Here is a 23,812-nt window from a genome sequence, read left to right as displayed (position 1 = left end):
GTGAGACTTACCGTCTTAACCGCTTCTGCTCATCCAGGCCAGTGCCATGAAGTACGTTCACCCTGTTGTGCAAAGCGTCCCCGCCATCCGTCTTCCCAAACTGAACCTCTGTCCCCACGAAACACCAACTCCCTGTGTCTGCTGCCCCCAGCCCCTGGCACACATCATCTGCTTTCGGCGTCTATGGACTTGACTGCTCTAGGAATCCTACAGTGTCTGTCCTTTTGTAACTGGCCTATTTCACGGAGCACGCCGTCCTCCAAATTGTAGCCTGTGTTAGAATTTTCTTTCCTTTTAAGGCTGTGTGATACCCCGTCCGTATCTGGGTTACGTTTACCTTTGGTTTTGCAAATGAAATTCCATACGCGCTTTTTTTTTTTTTAAGTAACTTTTTAAGGTTTATGTATTTATTTTGAGAGAGAGTGTGTGTGTGGGCAAGTGGGAGAGGAGCAGAGACAGAGGGGGAGAGAGAGGTTCCCAAGCAGGCTCTGTGCTGTCTGCGCAGGGCCCGACGCGGGGCTCAAACTTATTAACCGTGAGATCATGACCTGCGCCAAAACCAAGAGTCGGACGCTTAACCGACTGAGCCACCCCAGGCGCCCCGAAATTCCACACGCGTTTAAAGATTAAAGGAAAGACTTCACCAAGACACGTGTTCAAGCAGGCCGCTTTTTGGCTTGTGGCGTCCCTGTGAGGGGAGGGGGTGCACATTAAAGGGAGCTGCCATCAGGGGCTCGGGGGGCCACGTGTGAGAAGCATCAGGCCCCCTTGTTCATGTGGCATCTTTTCTGGAGAAAGTAGGAGAGACAGTGGGGACATAGAGAAGACACACTGATGTCAGAATGAACTGCTTGGTTGTGGGACCCAGGGGAGTGGATGCATTCCCTTGTCTGGGGTTTCTGGAGCCCCTCAGGTCCTGGGTCCTCCCCCCGAGGGGCTCGGGTCCCCGCTGGGTCAACGGTGCGGTGAGAGCCAGCAGGAGGAGGAAAGGCAGAGACGAGAGTGACAAGCATGTGCTCGGTGAGGACACTTCTAACACAGTGGTTGGAACCAGGGACGGAAAGACAAATAGAGGATCTTCAGGAAGACGAGGATGCCGGGCATTTCAGTCCCACGGGGAGCCCCCAGGCACCCAGGAAGGGTGGAGTCCCAGGGGTGCGGTGGGGGGAGCAGAGGAACAGATGAGACTTTGCAGGCGTACCTCTGCTGGGAGCGGGGTGGGAAGGGGCTCAGAGCCTGTTCCGAAGTTTAAACTTTCATCCTGTGGATTGGATTTCACACTGGGTAGCCACGTAATTCCCTGTACCTTCCAGAGTGATAAATGTGGAGGGAACGGCCAGACTCCAGAAGTCCCAGTGAGGCGAGTGTTTGCAAACAGAGACGCCCCGTGGTCCTAAATTACACACTGCACCTCCCAGTGCTTGCTTCTTTGCAAGTCGTGGAGGCCCTTCCCGAGCCCCCCCACCCCCACCCCCAGTGAATGGGTGCTTGAGCTCAGCCTAGCGGGGTGCTGTCTGGAAGTCCTCTCTCCACACCCCCCGCCACTCACCTGTGTGGCTTGTGGCCTGCCGTCCCCAGGTCCGCGGGGAGCTTCTCCGGGAACACGTGCAGCATCTGGAGGCCCAGGAGGCACGCTTCGCAGAGTCCCTCGCCTCCCTGCAGTTCCAGAAGGCCGCCAGGATAGCCAAGACCCTGTGGGCTTACACCGCCCTCCTGAGCGTCCAGGACCTGCTCTTGGAGGAGCTGAGCGAGTCGGAGACCCTGACGAAGCTGGCCTGCGAGCAGATCCTGGGGTCGCACAGCCCGGTGAGCGCGGGGGCTCGGGAAGGAAGAGGGGACGATCGATCGGGATGGGCTCCTCTGGCTCCCCCCCAACCCCCCGCCGGCAAGCGGGTGGTCGCCTGCCCTGTGTATGCTTCAGGGTCGCAGTGAGGACTAAGTGAGGGAACTTACAACCCTGAGGCTGCTCGATTGCCTTGCCCCTGAGAAGTAACCTTTTGAATTATAACATTTTTAACACCTCTGAAACCGGGATGCGTCTCCCACATCCACAGCAGCATCAGGAGCTCCAACACAGAGCTGTGAAAAATAACAGTGTGGCTTTCAATGAACGGCGCCCTAGATGCAATGAAATACTGCACTATTGTTTACGTTTATGATCACATTTGTACGGTTATTCCCGCACGCCGCGTTTTTTTCAAGGTGCGAGAGGTGTATTCATAAAACAAAAGCCATGGAAGTAACTGAGGACTAACCTCAGATCCTTTAGGAGAGTTTTTTAGAATTTCGTATGTTACTATCCTACCTATAGAGAGGAAAAGGAATTCAGGCTTATTGAGTATATGCGAGCAAAAGCGCTAACAAGCTGTGAATGGGCATACTCTCATTTGAGCGTTAATAATTCGTAAGCATGCATCTAAAAATGACCCGTTAAGCGCGATTGAGTATAAGTTGCGGTCTTACTGCTGGACCTTTATGCTCCCTGTCACACATTATATCGCTTAGTTATAGCACTGTGCTGTGAAGTAGGTACTGCTGTTCAGTTCTCGGGTAGAGAAATTGAGATCCCGGCAGGTGGCATGTCAAGTTCTTTGTGAAGTCCACGCGGCTAATAAAGAAATGCCAGGAGCGGAATGCAGTCTGTTTCTGACTTAAACTCTCTAGGTCACGTTCATGGACTGTCCACCTTGATCTTGCCGGTGGGGGTTAAAAGTCATAAATAACATTAGATTCTGAAGAGTCCAGAACTGCTTTTCCCATAAACATCATGCGTCCTGCACTGTGACCACAATTATGACGTTTATTTCTGTTAGGGATAGAAAGATGTGGAAACGTTGGCATTCCAGCACAAAACATCTGGATGCTAAATAAATAAAAACGAGCATACTTCTTAGTGCTTTGTGAGTTCACAAGAGAATGTGGAAAATTCCCAAAGGCCAAGGATATCCTGGGGAAGGCAAATCCAGAGACTCAGATCCAGGGAAAAAGACTGAAACCTACAACCCAGGGATTTGGGGTTCATTTTGGGGAGACAGGAGATGAGGCTGGGGGTGTTCGAGGAGGTAGGACACCCAGGGAGGGGGTGGGAAGAGAAAGTCACCTGCTGTCAGAGGTGTTACCAGGGAAACCTGTCCTTCCCTCCCTTCCCCAGCCCTGCTCTGGTGGTAGGGGTGGGGTGGGGTGGAGGGGAGTCTCCCCGTGAATTTGTAGTCAAAGGCTCTTGCTGCTGTGAGGAAGGAATCCAAAAATACTTTAGCCCTCCAGTCAGGAAATCTCTAAGCTGATACATTAAAGTGGTTTATATATACAATGGAATACTACATGGCAATGAGAAAGAATGAAATACGGCCTTTTGTAGCAACGTGGATGGAACTGGAGAGTGTTATGCTAAGTGAAATAAGCCATACAGAGAAGGACAGATACCATATGTTTTCACTCTTATGTGGATCCTGAGAAACTTAACAGAAGACCATGGGGGAGGGGAGGGGGGAAAAAAGAGAGGGAGGGAGCCAAACCATAAGAGACTCTTAAAAACAGAACAAACTGAGGGTTGGGGGGGTGGGAGGGAGGGGAAAGTGGGTGCTGGGCATGGAGGAGGGCACCTGTTGGGAGGAGCCCTGGCCGTATGGAAACCAATTTGACAATAAATTTCATATAAAAAAATAGAATAAAATAAAATGGTTGTAGGTTGAATGACGCCTCTGGTGCATGGCCAAGGCCACGGCACATCCTCGCCAGAGAAAAATAGCCTCAATCTGGGCAACTCGGGATTTTCACAGATAAATTTCAGCCAAATAAGTATTCTCAATTGAATTTCGGAGTCCCGAAACACGTAAGCAAGACAAGATGATGTACGTGTCGGAGAAACAAAACCCAACAGATTAAAATCCCTAAAGACGTCGGATGCTCGGATTAGCAGCCTAGACTATAAAATCACGATTTATGACATTGTCTTAAAAATTAAAGGTGCTACCAAAATGATTTTAAAGTTTCATTCACCTGGAGAGCAAAGCAAGTCTCCAGTTGCGTATATGTGATAGAAGACCCAAGATAATGAAAAGAAAACTTGATAGACCGTTGATGAGTCGGTCATGATAGTGAGGGGTTTCTGCACACCCCCCTCTTTATGTGGGCGACCAGACGAGACACAGGGAAAGATACCAATGAACTGAATAACCCATTCACCAACCTGTATTTAATGTGCACCTACGGAATCTTACAGCTGGCAATTAACAAACACATCTTCTTCTGCAGCACACGTTGGAACAGTTAAGGAAACGACTATATAATATCATTTTGACCACCTTTTTGAAAAAAAAGACCAATTAGGTTTAAATCCACTTAAGAAAAGGTCATTACTCCAAGCCCATACTTTGGAAGTTTTAAAACTTATCTCTGAATAAGTCATTGGTCAAAGAAATCATAATGGAAACTTCTAAAACTGTAGAACAGAAAAATAATGTAACAATGTAAATAAAACAGATCAAAATTTGTGGGATTTGGCTAACGCAGCTTTTCAGCTCTAAGAGAAATGAATGCTCTAAACTTATATTAGAGAAGAAAAGCTCACAATTACAATCATATAAAAAGCTAGAGGGTAACAGTGACAAATTAATCTGCAGAAAGAAGGAAGGAAGGTTGCATAAATAAAATTTTAAAAACTGCCAAAATCCAACCAAACAAAACTATGATAGAAAAGATCAATAAAGAGAAGAGGTGAATTTTCTGGGAAAAAAAAAAGTCTAATAAAATATACAAAGCTCTGACACAAGTGACCATTTAAAAAAGAGATAAGGGATGAGTAAATAATATTGTATGTATGTATGTATGTATGTATGTATGTATTTAATTTATTTTTAAATGTTTATTTATTTTTGAGAGAGAGAGAGAGAGAAACAGTGTAAGTGGGGAGGAGCAGAGAGAGGGAGACACAGAATCCGAAGCAGGCTCCAGGCTCCGAGCTGTCAGCACAGAGCCCGACGCGGGGCTCGAACTCACAAACCACAACAGGATCATGACCTGAGCCGAAGTCGGGATGCTCAACGTCCTGAGCCACCCAGGCACCCCTGGGACAAGTAAATAATAAAAAGCAACATGACTATAGATGAAGTAGAGTTTTTAAAAACAAAACTCTATCAACGATTTCATGTAGATAGACTTGCAAACTGAAATAAAATGGAAGAGTTTCTAGAAAAGTGTAAATCATCAAAATTAACTCAAGTAGAAGTCGTCTATTTATAATCCTATTGCCATGAAAGAAATTGATTCAGTAATTAATAAGTCTTCTAAGACACACAAAAATACACCTACCCCGATAGTTTTATAGGTGAGCTCCAACAAATTTTTCCACCTCATCTACACAATATTCCTGGTGTTAGAAAAATAGGGACTATTCCTCATTTTGTGAAGCTCAGACAACCTTTACACCGAAACCAGACATGGGTAGTATGAGAACAACGAACCCTTCACCCTTACTTGCAAACTTGGATGTACAGTTTGTAAACAAAAATTAACACAGGCCAGCCAGCCATGAAATAATGAGTACAGCATGGCCAGGTTCAATTTTTCCCAGGAATAGAAGGTCGGTGTAACCTTAAAATCTCCATTTACAAAGTTTGCCAGATTAGCAGATTAAAGGAGAAAAGAAAAAACTTGCACAATCGTCTCAGTGTAACAGACAAAAACTTCTTGGCAAATTAGTGACAGGAGGGAATCTGCACAGGGTATTTACCCAAAATCCACAGCAAGTATGGCTGAAGGGTGATGGGCATGGCCCTGAATTATAGGTGAAGGATGCGAAGCCTTTGGAGGAGGGGCAGGTCAAGGTCGTCTATCGATTAGGGCAGAGTAGATATGAAGAGCCTCTGGTGTTCGGTTCACATTGTGTCTGCTCCTTCTGAGTGCCCTGGGCAGCCCGTCAACTCAGCCCTGAGATGCTCGGTGGCTCTTTTTATCTGAGACCATCCTGATTTCTGTAGTCATTGGGTTGGATGTGACGCTTACATTTTCTGTTTATCTCACAGCCTTTGGGGGTAAGCACCAAAGCTTCCTTATTCTTGAACGTGTTTGCAAGAGTTGGGTATCCCAAATTGGAACCACGGGTCCTGAGTCAGATGATGTAATTATGAAGTTGGTGGTAAGACAATGGATGTGATGCCAGCGTTTTCTCGATTTGAGTTTGGAGGGAAGACAAACCTGTTGTTTGGCTCCAGATATTAGACTTTCATTCCACAGTGGATCATTCTGTCAAAACCACTTTCCCTGGTGAATGGGCTTCTAAGCTGTTAAACCCTCAGGGGACTTAAAAAAAAGCATGGCATGAAATGCTGTGAAAGAAATGAGTCCTAAGAAAAGTGTATCGTGTATCAGGTGCACCTCCTTGGATGGAAGATTTAGACTTATCTTGTGAAATGGGAACACACACGAGGCATAATTGAATCACGGAGGCAGGCAGCGGAACAGGCAAGTCCGCATAGGATGGACTTCCTCGGCATAGATCATGGGACCCCGGACTGACTGTACCCACCGAGTTCACACCGCAGCTTAAATTGCTGTGTTTCCCTTCTTCCAAGTCTGAAGCCGGTGTCTTCCTCTGTTCATGCTCTGGCTTACTGCCCTCTTGCTGTCAATCACCCAGTCTGCGGATTCTGCCTGAACTGTTTTCTTTCCCTCACTTCTGACGTCTGCCGCCCAGCTTCACTGCTGGCATGAATCTAGACATGAAAAAGAAAAATAACACTACTGGGAAGTCGCTCACATTAATCGAGCTCTCGTTAAGTCCAAAGCATCCTGTTAAGCATTTGAACCTTCTGTCAATCCCATGATGCATTGTTTAAAAATGTTTCCTGGGGCACCTGGGTGGCTCAGTCGGTTAAGCATCAGGCTTTGGCTCAGGTCATGATCTCAAGGTTCATGGGTTCGAGCCCCGCGTCGGGCTCTGTGCTGACAGCAGACCTGAGCCAAAGTTGGACACTCAACCGACTGAGCCACCCAGGTGTCCCAACCCCATGATACTCTTATATCCATTCTACCCATTCTAGAGGCTCAGGAGGGTTACATCATTTCACCGAGCTCCAGCAGCTGGCAAGTAGGGCTTACCCCTTCTCCCGCAAAGCCCGGCTCCTGTACGCACATCAGTTTCCACCCCCCTCCCTCTCCCTACTCTGGTCCCCTCTACCCTGCAGCCAAGGAATCTCTGAAACATAAAACCGATCATTGACAGCCCCACCCCCAGCTCTGTATTTAAAAACCTCACCTCAGGGTGCCTGGGTGGCTCAGTCTGTTGAGCCTCTGACTCCTGGTTTTCAGCTCAGGTCATGGTCCCAGGGTTGTGGGATCGAGCTCCGAATCGGGCTCTATGCTGACAGTGTGGAGCTTGCTTGGGATTCTCTCTCACTCCGCCTCTCTCTGCCCTTCCACTGCTCGTGCTCTCTCTTCTCTCTCTCTCTCTCTCAAAATAAGTAAGTGAACATTTATTAAATAAATAAATAAATAAATAAATGCCTCATTTCCACCACTTGGGGACGGACCCCGCGTTTCAAACCTCTGGACTTTCTGTTGCTTCTGCATACTTGAGAGACATTCAGGCCTCCGTTTCTCTGAATCACCTCTGTCTGGCTTCTTCACCCCTTTGCAAGCTCCTATCCATCTTCTGAGACAAGCCACATGTTGCCTCCTCTGTGAAGCCACCCGTGATTCCCTTGGGCAGAGTTGGTCTCTTTCAGCTTTGTGCTCCCACGTCCTCCCTCCTGAGTCTCCGCGATAGCAGATGATGTCTGTTTCCTGTCACTATAACTGCACAGCTGTCTCCCGCACTGGGCTGTGAGTTCCCAGAGTCTGGGGGCCGTGTCTCACGCACTGCTGATCTCCGGTGCCCAACGAAAGGCCTGGATGTGTCTGTCAGTCTATCATCTCGTTGTCTATCCATCTCCCCATTCCTTCAGCAGATACCTGTGGAGTGGGTCCCAGAGAAACCGAGCTGAGGGGTACGGCCCAGAGTCAGAACAACGTGACATCACCCCTCAGCGTGGCGCCCAGGCAGCTCTGTGCCTTCAAGGAGATTTTCCTATACTCTCTGTGCGTCCGCCGCCTTATCTCTAATGGCGTGATAGCACCCTCCTACCTTGTACCGAATCGAGTCTGGCCATGTACGCGTCGGGTACGTGCTGCTGCCATTATTACTATTATGAATAATGAAGACAGTGACGCTGATGCTGACCGTTATTCCTTCTACCAGCCAGGCCCTGTGCTCCCTGCCCTCAGCAATTCAACTTCAGTAAGGAGAGCAGGCATGAGGGAAGACCGCCCCAGAACCGAGCCTTGGATTCCATTTGTGCAAAGTGGCAGGTGGGCGGACGGGTGGCGGAAGGCGTTTGGGGGGACGGACCGGCCTCTGGGAGAACTGGACAATGGCAGTTACAACCTTTAGGACACAGTCCATTCACGTTCTGTGGCCAGCCAGGGCTCACCCGGTCTTGGAAAACACGTGTGGCGCTCTCTGTGCTCTACTCATGCTGTGGAGAGACAGGCAGGGGCGGGTTCGAGCCTTCCTTCCCCATGTGGTGGCCGGGGCTGGCATCTCAGCGAGAGTCTGGTCCGGAACCAGGCTCCAGATGTGCTGACACAACAGACTGTCGGATACTCATTAACGCTGTTGGAAGCTCTGGGCTGGTTTCTCTTTCCATATGGGATGCTGCAACGAGATGGATGGCCATAATTAGAAACCTGCGCGCGTTAGAGGACCCTCCTTGGAAGTGTCCATAGTCTTCCATGGCCCTGGCGGGCAAAATCCAAGTGCTCACCACACTTTGCCTTTGGTTTACCTCTCTGGCCCTTTCTTCTTCTCTCTTAGTTCTTGAGTATTCCTGAGCTGGAAGTGGGTGGGTGGGGGGTGCTTTGAGAACCTTTTGAAAATTAGATGCAAACTTTGGCTCCTCAGTAGGAAAGCAGACTCTTTGACACTTATTTTAGGAAGATGATGGACCACCATTGTCTCATGGAACCCATCCGAGGCCCCTTAGGACTAAAGCCCAGCCTTACCCTCCATCCCCACTTAGAACACTGGCCTGTCTGCTGAGTAACGGATTCAAGGTGCCTGCCTTCTACGAGTCGTGGGACCTTCCAGTCTCCCCTGTGCCCCTTACCCACTGAGCTGTAGACAGTCTCTTGTAGCCAGATTATCTGACTCTGGTGGCCTAAGAATGCAGATTTCTTCTGTTCGGCCAATGAGAGGCAGATTAGCTGATGATTAAGGACACAAACTCTGGATTCCCCTGGCCTGGCCTCAAATTCTGTCTCTGCCACTTAATTACTGCATGAAACAGAAGCTTGCTTTAACTCGTCTGCCTTAATTTCCTTGTCCATAATGGGGAAAATAAGACTATGCATTACTTATGGCAGAAAAACAGACCCCCTATCAATGGAACAGAATAGAGAACTCAGAAATGGACCCACAAACGTATGGCCAGCCAATCTTTGACAAAGCAGGAAAGAATATCCAATGGAATAAAGACAGTCTCTTCAGCAAGTGGTGCTGGGAAAACTGGACAGCGACATGCAGAAAAATGAACCTGGACCACTTTCTTACACCAGACACAAAAATAAGCTCAAAATGGATGAAAGACCTCAATGTAAGACGGGAAGCCATCAAAATCCTCGAGGAGAAAGCAGGCAAAAGCCTCTTTGACCTCGGCTGCAGCAACTTCTTACTCGACACGTCTCCGGAGGCAAGGGAAACAAAAGCACAAATGAACTACTGGGACCTCATCAAAATAAAAAGCTCTGCACAGAGAAGGAAACAATCAGCAAAACTAAAAGGCAACCGACAGAATGGGTGAATATATTTGCAAATGGCATTAAGATAAAGGCTTAGTATCCAAAATCTATAAAGAACTTATCAAACTCAACACCCAAAAAACAAATAGTCCAGTGAAGAAATGGGCAAAAGACATGAATAGACACTTGTCCAAGGAAGACGTCCAGATGGCTGACACATGAAAAAATGCTCCACATCACTCATCATCAGGGAAGTACAGATCAAAACCACACTGAGATACCACCTCGCACCTGTCAGGATGGCTAACATGAACAACTCAGGCAACAACAGATGTTGGCGAGGATGCGGAGAGAGAGGATCTCTGTTGCACTGCTGGTGGGAATGCAAGCTGGTGTAGCCACTCTGGAAAACAGTATGGAGGTTCCTCAAAAAACTAAAAATACAACTACCCTATGACCCAGCAATTGCATTACTAGGTATTTATCCAAAGGATACAGGTGTGCTGTTTCGAAGGGGCACATGCACCCCCATGTTTATAGCAGCACTATCGACAATAGCCAAAGTATGGAAAGAGCCCAAATGTCCACCGATGGATGAATGGATAAAGACAATGTGGAATATATATACAACAGAGTATTACTCGGCAATCAAAAAGAATGGAATCTTGCCATTTGCAGCTACGTGGATGGAACGAGAGGGTATTATGTTCAGTGAAATTAGCCAGAGAAAGACAAAAATCATATGACTTCACTCATATGAGGACTTTAAGAGACAAAACAGATGAACATAAGGGAAGGGAAACAAAAATAATAGAAAAACAGGGAGGGGGACAAAACAGAAGAGACTCATAAACATGGAAAACAAACTGAGGGTTGCTGGAGGGGTTGTGGCTGGGGGGCTGGGCTAAATGGGTAAGGGGCATTAAGGAATCTACTCCTAAAATCATTGTTGCACGATATGCTAACTTGGACGTAAATTAAACAATTAAAAAAGCCAAGAAGACTATGCATTCTATAGGGCCGTTACAGGACTCCGTGAGACCAATCTCTGGAAGCACTTAGCACAGCGCCCAGCATGCTGTGGGTCCTATTGGGCTTCTGTGCCCCCGTGCAGGCCTCGCCCCCGGGCGGACGGATGTGTGCTGATGCCCCACGTATGTCAGCGGCAGGTGCCAGCCGCCAGACACGGTGCTGAGTGCTGCAGTCAGGGAGGTGGGGACGTCGCCCTGCCCTCTGGGGTTCACACTGTACAGAAAGGTGCAGGGACTTCAGGCGGCTGCAGACACGGGGCAGCATCTTGGTCCCGATAACAACACACCATAGCCTGGGGGCTGAGGCAACAGACACTTTTCTCACGGTTCTGGAGGCTGGAAGTCCAAGATGAAGGTGCCAGCGGTCACCTGCTGCTTGGGGCTTTCTTCCTGGCCGGCAGACTCAGTGACTCCTCATGTGGCAGAGATTAGGGGCCCAGGTGTCTCCCTTCCACTTCTTAGGACACTAATCCCATCATGGGGCCCTACCTTTAGACGATGTCTAAACCCAAATGCCTCCCCAAAGCCCCACTCCCAAATACCATCCCATGGGGATTAAGGCTTCAACACATGAATTGTGAGAGGCCCCAGACACTCGGTCTGTGACGGGCACGTCGCACAGGGGAGGTGAGTGGGCGCCTTAGGAGAAGGGGGTCTGTATCTTCCAAGGGACCTCAGGAGCCCTTCACTGAAGAAGTGCTCCTGAGTCAGGGCTTGAAAGGAGACCCAGAATTGGCCAGGCAAGCAGAGGAGGGCCCCACAGGCGTCAGGAGCCGTGCGCACAAAGGCCGGGAGGCGTGAGGGGTCCCGTCGCAGTCGATTCGTGCCGTTTGCGTGGCTGGACGGGTGCGGGAGGCCAGGTCACGTGGGTCCGGGAGGTCGGATATAACCCCGGGCCCACTTGCCTTGTGCTCACCGCCACCCCTCTGTGCGCACACAGGAGCTCCAGGAGCTGGGGAGGAAGCTGGAGGGCAGGCTGGCGAACCAGGAGGCCGTGCAGCTGCAGCGGGCACTGGCCAGTCGGCAGCAGTGGGCCGGTGACGGGCCCGGGCTTCTGAACGAGCCCGAGGACACGGATTCCGATCGGCAGATCTCCGCTGTCCTGCAGCAAGCCCTGGGCAAGGGCCGGAAGTTACTGGAACACCAGCAGCAGAGGTGAGCCCAGCGCCCTGTGGCGCCGTGTGGCGTCGGTCCCCTGTAGGCCTGGTTGGCACCCGGCCTCCCAGCTCTGCCGGACACGGTCCCCGGGCTGTCATGCTCCCCTGTCAGGCATCCTCCAGCGCTCAGACACCTGCTGCTAACTTAGCTCACTTGGTCCCTGACATCTTCTTATACTTGGTTTCATTGAAGTTTTTACTGAACATATGTTTTGAACTTTTTAGTTTTAAATAATTATAGACTCACAAGAAGGGGGCAGAAATAGTGCGGGGAATCGCCGTGTGCCCTTCCCCCAGCCTCCCCCAGTGGCAGCATCGTTGGTAACCACAGTGCGTTATCCAAACACTGACTCAATACAGCGAATGCAGGCCTGACTCCAATCTCACAGTAAACGTAACCGTTTGTATCCTGCTTTGGAACAGACAGAACCCCGGTCTTTGTTAGGGCTGCACTTTGCATTCTTCTTCCCTAACAGACCATTGGCCTTTGCCAAGAACTCTTGGGAAACGTAACTTTTTAACAGCTTCATCATTTTCCACCATGAGTAGAATGTTGATGTGGAAAAGACAGGGTGCAAACTATAGACACAGTGTGATTCCCTTTATGAAAACGCACAGGGCAGAAGTTAATTAGAAGGAAACAGACCAAATTGTAACGGACGTGACCCGTGGGTGGCGAGATTTTGGGTTATTTTAATTTATCCGATTTTGCTTGCCTATAAACACAACAGCAAAGTGCAGTTCTCATGTGGAAGTCAGAAAGCCTGAGAGGGACCCTCACGTGAAAAGGTGGCACCAGCTTCTGTGGCCAGAGCCAGGACCAGGCTAGGAACACGGTTCTGGGTCCATGGCCACACAGGGAATGCGGTGGGCTAGGACCCCAGATCTGGGTCTTTCTTGAGCGTGACAGCTAATCTTAAGACTTTTCCAAGTAGGACCACAGATGGCCCAGCAGAGCCACAGAAAAGTCTTCCACAAAACTTCTCCCCTTGAGGCGCCCTCTGTCCTGGTGGGCCTTCATAATATGTTATTTGCAAAGTGTTCTAGGCAAGAAGAGGTTTAGCCTCTTGTGGCCATCTATTTTAATAGATATTTAAAAATATATAATGTAGATCAGATTCATGATTTTTTAAATGTTTATTTACTTTTGAGAGAGAGAGAGAGAGAGAGAGAGAACGAGAGAGAGAATGCAAGCGGGGGAGGGGCAGAGAGAGACGCAGACACAGAATCCGAAGCAGGCTCCAGGCTCTGAGCTGTCAGCACAGAGCCCGATGTGGGTCTCGAACCCATGAACTGCAAGATCATAACCTGAACCGAAGTCGGACGCTCAACCGACTGAGCCACACAGGCCCCCCTTGTGATCGTTATTTAAATAACTAGATGATCTTCTCCTAGGGTCACATTTTAACTAAAGTGGACTCACATAGATTTTGTCTCCACTCTAGCTGGAGGGAGGAGCGAGACCACAGCGTCGTGCTCGAAGATTTGCTGGAGAATATGGAGTTTGACACCTTCACGACCCTGTACAGCCAGGTGAGCACCCGTTAGCCATGTTCTGGGCCAGCCCTTGTCAGCGCGTCATGTCACCTGTTCCTCCGAGTGCTCGTGTCCTCACCTGTAGCACGGGTGGGGGGGGTGACAGTGGAGCCCAGGGAACTGCTTGAATGGATTTATGACAGGCGCCTGGCCCAGGGCCAGCAGGCCAAGGACGTCCCATTGGGCACAGTGGCAGCAGCGGTGACAGTAGTCGCGACCTCCCTGGTCAGGTGCTTTTCCGAGACTGAAAGGGCTCCCAGACATTCTGTTCTCCTCTTCTCGGTCTGGCACAAGTGTGACCTGCACAGAGCAGGCGCCACCAGGAGCAGAGCTGGCCATGAAATCAGGTTTCACTCTCCTTAAATGCTCTAGCCTTCCCATTTCATGCTGCTTCACATTCTCTTTAAAGCAAGACACGACCTCGTTGCTTCGCGAATAAAATGGGAAGGGGATGCCGCCTGAGACACGAAGGGCTCCAACCCAGCGAGGCGGGAGGCTTCCTTGTGCTGTGGGAGGGGCCGGGACCCTACCTGCATTCCTCACCGATCTCCTTACCCCCTCGCGGCTCCAGCGTGACCACAGCCATTTGTATACAAAGTGGATTTTTTTCTTCATCACATAAGGCATGACTTAGAGTCCACTTAACTTCAAAGACCCTGACATCCTCTGAAGAGGTTTTGTTCCTGAATAAATATTCACTGTGCACCTAATAAGCACCAGGGACTATCCTGGACCCTGAGATTTCGGCAGTCAACACAAAAGATCAAGTCCATTGCTCTCAGGAGCTGGAAAATAAATCAAGGCGTATAAATGAAAGGTGTACGAGGGGCGCCTGGGTGGCTCAGCCGGTTAAGCGTCCGACTTCAGCTCAGGTTAGATCTCAGGGCTCGTGAGCTCGAGCCCCGCTGTGCTGACAACTCAGAGCCTGGAGCCTGCTTCGGATTCAGTGTCTCCCTCTCTCTCTGCCCCTCCCCTGCTGGCTCACTCTCTAATACACAACAGAAATCCATGCAGGAAGGAGGGAAAGGGTCCTGGTAAGAGGGAGGCAGGAGCAGTCACGGTGAGAAGAGAGGGCTGGGTGACAGTGACGGAAGCGGAGGTTGGAGGGACACACTGTGAAGATGCCGGAAAGGCTGTGAGCCAAGGCGGGCGGGTGGCAGCTAGAACCTGGAAGAGGCAGGAAGACGTGTGGCCCCCCTAGAGCCTGAGCAGGGGCCCTGTTGACATCCTGACTGTAGCCCAGTGGAAGTGACCTCAGACTTTTGTCCCCCGGACTGCAGCGTTGTTTGGAGCTGCTGTTTGCGTCTCCCCAGTATGGGACGGTTCTACACGCGCCAGCTCATTTTGTGCTCACAGAATCCTCTGCCATAAGGGTTCCTGTCACCCCACTTTACAAATAAGGACGCCAAGGACAGAGAGAAATAAAGGCATTGCTCCAGGACACACATAGTCCTGTCTGTGCCGTGGGGCTGGAAGCCAGCTCGGGTTTGCCAGAATGCAGACCCCATACTCTGTCTCTTTTAACCTTTTATTTTGACACAATTTCAGGGGCGCTTGGGTGGCTCAGTTGGCTAAGCATCCGCCTTTTGAGTTTGGCTCCGATCATGATCTCGCGGTTCATGAGATCGAGCCCCAAGTCGGGCTCTGTGCTGACGGCACAGAGCCTGCTTGGGATTCTCTCTCTCCGTCTCACTTGGCTTCTCTCTTTCTCTCTCTCTCTCTCTCTCTCTCTCTCTCTCTCTCTCAGAATAAATAGATAAGCTTTAGAAAAAAAGATATGAAACAATTTTAGATTGGTAGGAAATTGCCAAGATAGTATAGAGAGCTCCAGTACCCCCCCACCCCCGCCACGTTTCCCTGGTTTCCCCCCATGGCTGCATCTTACAAAACTCATACAATATCAAACCAGGAGACTGACATCAATTACAAAGTGTCCAGTTCTGTGTCATTTTATCCCATGTAGATCCATGTAGCCAGCACCACAATCAAGATACAGAACTATTCCCTCGGCAAAAAGACCTGCCTTTGTCCCTCCCACTCCCCCCCCCCCGCCCCTGCCCATCCCCAACCCCCAGCGACCACTTAGCGCTTCTCCATCTCTGCATTCTGTCGGTTCTGGAAAGAAAGATGCACGACAGGATGTGACTCATGGAGATTGGCTCTTCTCACGCAGCATCCATCCAGGGGTGGGCCATGGCATAATTGGGGACCATTCCCACTTGGCCCCACTGCAGGCCAGAGCCCTGGCCGCGGAGCAGGAGTTGAGAGCATCTGGGAGGATAGATGGAGGTTTTGGACGTGTCCTGATGACCGAATAGATTCTTCTTGACAGCTCTGTGAATTTGGGAATGTGTTTTCAAGACTGAGCTGCTAAAATATTTATCTCCCTGGGACAAAAAGTCCTAAGACCGTCATCCGTTAGCACGTGTTGTTCGTCAAGGTCGGCGCGGTGAGGTGCAAGCTTCCTGTTAACCCTTCTAGGAGCTGAGACTGGCGTCGTACCTGTCCAGGCTGGCGATGGTGCCGGGGGGCACGCTGCGCCGGCTCCTGAGTGTGGCTCTGCCCACGGCCTCGCCGGCCGAGCTGCTGGCCGCGCTGGACTCGGGCAGCCAGAAGCATCCGGACCACTCGGCGGAGAATGATGGTGGTGGGGAGCAGGCCGACCTGGGCAGGAAGGGGTGAGTGCGGTATCCAGGCTGCTTTTGGAAAACGGGGTGAGATGCCACGAAGGCAACACATGGAGGGAGGAAGCAGGCGCAGGACACGCACACACCTTCCCGGTCCGCACTTCATCGCTCACGGAGCAAAGGACACCCAGACCAGGGGCCGAGAATCCTTTTGAAGTCATGGTAGGCCTAAGTATTTCGTCCAGACTTTTATTTCCATCGCCAATTTATTTTCCAAGTAGAATCTTGAGGTGTTTCCCCAGCCGTAAATGCCACACACACACACACACACACACACACACACACACACACACTAAAGTGTAAAAATAAATGCATCAAAGGAAAAAGAAGGAAAAGAAATACCCATGGTTCTAATACCTGGAGAAAAGGGCCATTAGCATTTTCTTGCAGTTTCCTTGCCGGGTTTTAGGAGCGCGTTTGGTGTGTGCACGGGTGTGTGTGCGAGCGTGTAGAAACATGTCGGAGTACGTCTGAGTGTGCAGCAACCCCAGTATGTGGCACCTACCTCCCCCTTCGCAGCCGAATGGCACAGTCAGGGGCGCCTACTGCCTTCTCTCTTGGCCGCGTGCAGACGTCCTTCTGTACAATCGTGACCCCTTAGACTATGATCTCTGCTGTTTATTAGTTTAAAATTCGTACTTTCCACGGTTCTTGAAACACCTTCGTAGGAGCTTTGGTTTGGACCCCTGTTTTGCTCAATTACGGACAACGCTGCATAGACGCTTCCCTTCGGGAGCAGGTGCCAGGTGTGAGTCTGGGCATCACGGGCTCTTTAGAAGGCAAGGCAGGAAGCAGGGCTGTGGAGCGAGGGGGTGTGGGGAGCAGCCGGCCGTGCCGCCGGAGAACAGAGTTTGAGGGGGACGAGGTGGCAAGAAAAGCCGCGGCCGCACCCGGAAAGAGTGTTGGGCACTGGGCGGTGAAGCCAGCCTCCTCCGCCAGGACCCGCGAGTCCGCCGAAGTGCTCACCCACGTGTATGTACATTATTTTCCTGAAGAAGGGGGCAGTGTCTTTTCCTCCATCTCAACCAGAAAAAGGAAGGAGCACCGCCAAGGGCGAAGAGGAGGGCTGGGTGAGAGGCAGAGTGGGACTGTGGGGACAGGAGCTGTGGGGTAGGGGTGTGAGTCCACGGGGGGCCAGATGAGCCCCTCAGCGCAGCGGGGCCCAACAGTTAGGGGCTAGGTGTGGGCGTGGTCAGGGCTGAGTGGGCGTGGTCAGGGCTGAGTGGGTGAAGGCGGTGCTGAGTGTGGGCGTGGTCAGGGCTGGACGTGGGTGTGGCCAGGGATGGGTGGGGGCCTGGTGAGGACCGCGTGTGGGCGTGGTCAGAGAGCTGCACTGCGCAGGGTGGTTTCTCTCAGTGCACAGAGAGGGAGGGACATGCAGATGGCAGGTATTGGAGGTGACCCCGAACCTGAATGTGGCCACCCTACTGGGCTGCACCTTCAGCCAGTTCAGTTTGGGAGGCTGGTGAACAGCGATTGCTGATAGACAAGGCAAGAGAACCCAGAGCGGCCGTCACCATGAGTGTGGAACAAGAGCATGCCATTTCTTTGTCTGGCCTCGTGGCCAACTGGACTCAGTTCTGGAGCTCTAGGCCACTTGTCACTGTCTCTGAGGTCAAGGGAGTCCCGAGCACCTAGTACTTGGTCACAAGTTCAGGGTCTTGGGTTTCAAGCAACCAAATCTGATGGACTGATCTCAGCAAGAAGGCATGTGGCGGGGGAACCTGTCAGAATCCAGGTAGAGCCGAATCCCCAGGTCCCGGGATGGGCAGGACCAGGAGAGTACGAAAGACCTGCTCTCTGAGGTGCTGCCCTCAGAGGACCATTTTCTCTGCCCGGGAGTTCGCTCCCGGAGGGGGGGGAGTCGACAGCATGGGAGAGGGTCTGTCTCCACCCCCAGCCAGGCAGTGTGCACCAGCAGAAGCAGAGTAGGAGCCGGGCCAGAGCGGAGCACGGACAGGACTCTCAGTTCCACAGTGTTCTTTAGTGAACTGACCTGAGCCCAGGGCCCTCCAACATCTCCCTCCTGTCCCTCTCCTGTGTGACACTGCAATGTCCTTTCTACAGCAGAGAATCACAGTCCTCTGCTGGACACTAGCGCTCCCTGGGCAGCCCTCCTTCCAAGCTTCCACCGGGCCATTGCAGCTCTCTTAATACATTCGTAAAACACTACTGAGCCCCTAGCATGTCCGCTGTTGTAGCACTAGTAGCCGTGGGAGAGTAAGGAAGACAGAGTCGTTCCGCGTGGAGCATGCCCTCCAGGGATGGGCAGTCCATACGTCGGCACAGAGAACGCATACCTCCACGAACGCTCTGTGTGCTCCCTCCGTGGGGACGCCAGACTCCGCTCAAGTGTCTCCACCTCTTGGCAGCCTTCTCCTGCCTGACTGATGTCGCCCGTTGCCTGGCTCTGACCCCCGGACCAGGAACCTCCTGGGGACAGAGATTGTGTCTTGTCCAGAGAAGGTGCTCTATCAGCGTGCCTTGAGAGAGAGACAGAGCCGTGAAAATGAGTTCTTCCTGTCCGCTCAAGGTCACGTTGAGGGATGGCGTGCCATCATGCTTTTGGGGATTGTGGGTCACTGGAGGAGCCTATTTTTCTAGATAACGTAAGACATTCCTTTCTTGCCTTCAGGAAGCACCAGGGCTGGTGGCAAGCCCTGGAAAGCAGACTACGGGGAGAACTGATAAGCAGAGGATTGGAAAAGATGCTCTGGGCCCGCGAGAGGAAGGAGAGGTAACACTGGGCACCTGCTCCGGTGGGCTGGGCAGCGGGTCCGCCCAGCTGCGCCTGTGAGCAGGAAGGGAGGCCAGGGGCCCCCGAGTAACCCGGGGGAGGGTGACTCCAAGCTACCCACATTCCTTCCCTAAAGACTACAATTTTTACTCAATGGGCTTAGTTAAGGAGCTGAAGATAAGCCTCTAGCTGTCAGAGAACGTTCTCTTATCACTTATTAGCGCTTTAACGATGGTAGTTATTTTAACTAGTGACTCAGTGGCCATGGGATTTGGGACCATCTGGCTAACCCCTAGGCTTCCAGGCCGGTGATTTTTCCAGAGCACCTTTCTCTTTTAGCTGTGGTTTCCGCACACCTGGATGTCAGAGGAAAGTTGGGGGCAGGATGGTTTTAGATTGCTCCCACCAATTGAACAAGTACATCCCGTGTTTCTTCCTAGAAAAGCTTTAGAGAAAGAGTGAGGTCAGGTGGATTCATAACAGGGTAGAAAGTGACGATATCCAGTGTGTGCTCTGGAAACGGTCGATGTCCAAGGGAAGTGTGTACCCTGAGTCCTGTCCCTTCCGTGATTTCTTGACTGAGGTAAAGGGGCCGACGCCAAGCTTCAAGAACTGTCCATGACAAAAATCCTGGAGAAATTGTTGATAGTCTGGATGTCAGAATTTAGTCCCATAGAACTTAGATCAGGGTTTTGAGCTCAAGCCAACAAAATCGAATGCAAGCTGTGTAAACATGAAGTGCCCCACGAAGGAGCAAATCAGTTCCTCCAGATAAGGACGGGAAGTGAAGGCACTCCCAGGCTGCACTGATGTAAGTGGGGTGAGTACAGATCAGGGGGAATACTTCCCTCCCCCCCCCCCCGGCTCATTCCGCCAGCCTTTGCCCTGCCCGGAGGCACTGGGGAGCCATGGCAGGAGGAGGAGAGACTGGATTACACAGAGCTGGGTGGAATCCTTGCTCAGATTCATACCAGATGCAAAGGCAGGAGGCAAGGGAGCCTCATCTGTCACATCTGTCCCAGAAGGGCCGGCAAGCCTGTCAGTGACTTCCAGGAGGTGACCCCCAGGGATGTGGCCTCGTCATGCACCGCGTGGGCACGGAGAGAACCCTGTGGCCTTTAGGTGGTAGTTCTGGCCGTTGTCAAGAGTATCCAGGGATCTAGGGGCCTGGACCGCTCATGGACAGGATTCCAGCCATCCTGTTATGGGACATTCCCCGCAAAAGTGTAACTCCTGTTTCAGACACAGTCTGCCTGACTGCTGACTCTTCCTTCGCAGTCAGATCTCATCAGCTTGCTTTTGGTATGAGGCTCACGGGCCATGATGCCCTGGTCAATGTTGAATAATTGACTGGTGGGGAGAGAGCCAGGGTGGGGTTCTGCTTTGTGCCATTTACCAGTTCCCGTGCTATCCCTACTCTGACCAGGGCTGATGTCAAGCTAGTGACATGATAACAGCGGGCTCACAAAACTCCTGCAAAGTTCAGTCATGAGTCAGGAAGAGTCGTCTGTAAGTCATGCCACTTGCCGCGGGCTTCGGCTAATTTCAGGGGCAGTCTCGTGATCACAGGGAGAAAGTCTTCCATTAAAATGACACCTGATCGGGGGGCACTCAGTCGGTTAAGCGTCTGACTTCGGCTCAGGTCATGATCTCATGGTTTGAGCCCCGTGTCGGGCCCTGTGCTGACAGTTCAGAGCCTGGAGCCTGCTTCGGATTCTGTGTCTCCCTCTCCTTCTGCCCCTCCCCTGCTCTCTCTCTCTATCTCTTTCAAAAATAAACATTAAAAAAATTTTTTTTAAAATGACCCCTGATTGGGGGTGCCTGGGTGGCTCAGTCGGTTAAGCTACTGACCCTTGATTTGATTTTGGCTCAGGTCATGGTCTCACGGTTCGTGCATCGGGTCCTGCACTGGCAGCATGGAGCCTGCTTGGGATTGTGTCTCTCCCTCTCTCTCTCTGCCCCTCCCTACCCCGCTTGTGCATGTGTCTCTCTCTCTCTCTCAAATACATAAATAAAACTTTTTAAATTACTTAATTAAACGACATCTGATTGAGGACCTAAGGATCCAAGGCGGGGAGAGCTCCATCAGGACACTCAGGAGGGCCACTTGCCAAAAACAACACATCTGATCATCTGTTCTTTCTCTAGCATATTGCAGAAGCCATGTCCCCCTCTCAGAGAGAGGGCGGCATTGCCTGGAAAAGGAAGCTGGCCACACCTGTCCCTGGAGTCGGTCGGAGAAGTGGCCGCTGTGCCCATCGTAGGGGCAGAAGCCATCGATTTGTTGAACACAGGCGAGAAGCTCTTCATATTCAGAAATCCAAAGGAGCCAGAGATCTCGCTACATTTTCCTCCCAGGAGAAAGAAGAAGAACTTTCTGAATGCCAAGAAGGCCACTTGGGCCTTGGGCCTGGACTAATCCAAAGGGAGCTCTCTGGAGTCTGAAGACAGATTTTTTTTCTCCTGCGCACCTGTGTGTGTGTGTGTGTGTGTGTGTGTGTGTGTGTACATGCCCACGTCCACACACATTTGTAGCATACGACTCATAGATAGAAACTGCATATGCATAAGACACCAACACCCCCAACATCCATGACTTTCAAGGACTCAGTTCAAGCTGGTCTCCCGAATTTCCAGAAGGTTCTCTGTCCTTAGCATCACAAGGGACGTGACGAGACACAGGACCAGCCTTGAGCACTGTGGCACTACCCCTCTGAGGGTGTGGAGGAGACCCCAGCCCCCAGGTTGTACCCCGGCACCGCCTGGCCGCTTATGGGCTGTGTGTCCAAGGGGGCTCTCTGTGCTTGCATTTTGTATTTGTTACATATTCTGTTTTTATCAAGGGAACATTCGAAAATACATTACACAGAACTCTCTCGAAAATAAATTACACAACGCTCTTCTCGGTGGAACTTGGTTTTGCTCCGTGTAGGAACCATTTATTTTAATTACCTCTTGGGTCTTGGCTGGACGTCGTGAACAGCAGAGATTTGCCCTCTATCGTGCCAGCGGCCGGAAAACATGCCAGCCCTGGGGTAGACGATCTCCAACTCGAATCAGTTATTTCCATCTTTTGCAAATGAGGAAATCCAGAGGCTGAAGAGGGCGAGGTGACGTGTGCAGGCTCACAAAGTCAGTAAGTAACAGAATCGGGGTTCCTACGCTTTATGGCCCCAAATCCTCGCCCTTGCCCCGCACTCGCTCAGTGGGCACACTGCCCACGGGTCCTGGTGTTTCACAGAAGTTTTGATCTGCTCTCACCCCTCCTACCGTCACACGTGGTCAAGCCGATGATGTCTGGTTGCAGTGGGACTGGCTCACCCCATGAGCTTTCCCGAGGGTAGGAAGTGATTGAGAAGGGGATCCTGTCACCAGCAAGGGGAGGACAAGGGCTCCTGATGAAGCATTTGCTATGTGAGCATCGCTTTTGCTTCCAGCTACCTCAGCCCACTTCTAGTCCTCACTAGCGCCCCACCAAGGTGGCCATCACTACTCCCCGGTCACAACAAAGGAAGCTGAGACTCAGAGAGTTTAATCACACCACTACAGGGGAAGGGTCTAGTTTGACAACCAGATCTCCCAACGTCCAAACCCTTATCTGCCACGAGACATTTTGTGGGTTGGCGACCAGAAAGCCAAGTCTTTGCACTTTCCCACCGGCAGGCATGTCACGTGGTGAACTTTTGCTGGGGGTCGTACCTCCATCACGAGCCATCACGTGGCCATGTCGCTGCATTCGTGAAGATGCCCGAGCAAGCAGTTCAGATGTAGGAGAGGAGAGTTGATGGGGCCAGCTTTCCCATCAGAAGGCCCGGTGAGCAGAGAAAGGACAGAGAACAGTGATTTTCGCGCAGAGGGTAGTGGAGTGGAAAACGCATGGTCTTCGGTGTAAGATGGCTGGAGTCCATCCTGCCCTGCCACTTGGGAGCTGTGTGTCCCTGGGTAAGTCACCTGACCTTTCAGAGCCGTATGTTCCACACCAACAAAATGGTGACGCAAATCCCTTTGAGGATTAGATGAACCAGATCCATAAAGCGCTTGATTGTGGCGTGGGCCTGCCACGCAAGTGTCCTCCTCTACCCCTTGAAAGTGACCCATCTGACTTTCTAATAGTTTCCGGCATCTGTAGTACTCTCCCAGGTGTATGCATGGTTGAAAGTAGATTGCACACGAGGATCTCAAACAGAGCTCAAAATTATGGGCTGAAGGTTGATTGAAGAGGCTATCGGCAACAACGGGATGAGCCCAAGCTGTTTAAAATAAAGCATTTCCACCTAATAATAACTCCCTGTTGTAACCGACAGAGAAAGACTAATTACTTGATGTACTTTCTCTAAACCTACTGCATGACAAACATGAAGACAGGCTAGGGGAAGCCTGTGCTTCTGTGATCAGGTAAATCAGATTCAAACCCTGGCCGGGCAACTTCTGAGCAAGTCACTTTACCGCTCTGAAGCTCAGCCTCTTCATCTGTAAAGCAGGGGTCCTAATACCTACCTTAGAGTAAAGATGCCGTAAAGAGTGCGCATAGTGGCTCTTAGGTCTATCGCATCCAATACCCTGTTGGCATACGATACATGTAGGTTATTTGTTTTATTATATTTTTACCTGCTCACAAAATTGAGCTTTGTGGCTCATTTCATTCCTGTTGACTCTCTAGGTGAAGACAGTGGCCCCGCTAGAAGGGCTGTTCCTGCCACAAGTCATGGAAACCTACTCGTGAGTGAGAAGCTCCAGGGAACTTGGATTGAGGGGACTTAGTTCAAGTTTGAGCTCCTTTACTTATAAGCTGCATGAAATTGAGAAAACGGCTAAACCTGCCTGCAGCTCGGCTCCCAGTGGACTCTGTCTAAGATGACGAGTTTAGGCTGAGAGAGTCGACAGACACAA

At 51.0% G+C, this 23,812-nt stretch overlaps 1 protein-coding gene across 1 annotated transcript in view; it reads left to right on the top strand.

The window, feature by feature from the left end:
• EVC2 (EvC ciliary complex subunit 2) overlaps window positions 1-23,552 on the top strand; it is a 134,228-nt gene extending 110,676 nt beyond the window's left edge. The window contains exons 18-23 of the mRNA XM_032593014.1: window positions 1,579-1,806; window positions 11,746-11,960; window positions 13,408-13,495; window positions 15,980-16,176; window positions 18,821-18,922; window positions 21,071-23,552. Coding sequence (XP_032448905.1) covers window positions 1,579-1,806; window positions 11,746-11,960; window positions 13,408-13,495; window positions 15,980-16,176; window positions 18,821-18,922; window positions 21,071-21,341 — 1,101 coding nt within the window. The 3' untranslated portion in view covers window positions 21,342-23,552. The remainder of the gene's footprint in view (window positions 1-1,578; window positions 1,807-11,745; window positions 11,961-13,407; window positions 13,496-15,979; window positions 16,177-18,820; window positions 18,923-21,070) is intronic.
• The last annotated feature ends 260 nt before the right edge of the window (window positions 23,553-23,812 follow it).

Source organism: Lynx canadensis, chromosome B1 (assembly GCF_007474595.2).
Source record: "Lynx canadensis isolate LIC74 chromosome B1, mLynCan4.pri.v2, whole genome shotgun sequence".
NCBI lineage: Eukaryota > Metazoa > Chordata > Mammalia > Carnivora > Felidae > Lynx > Lynx canadensis.
This window is presented reverse-complemented; position numbering and strand designations above follow the sequence as displayed.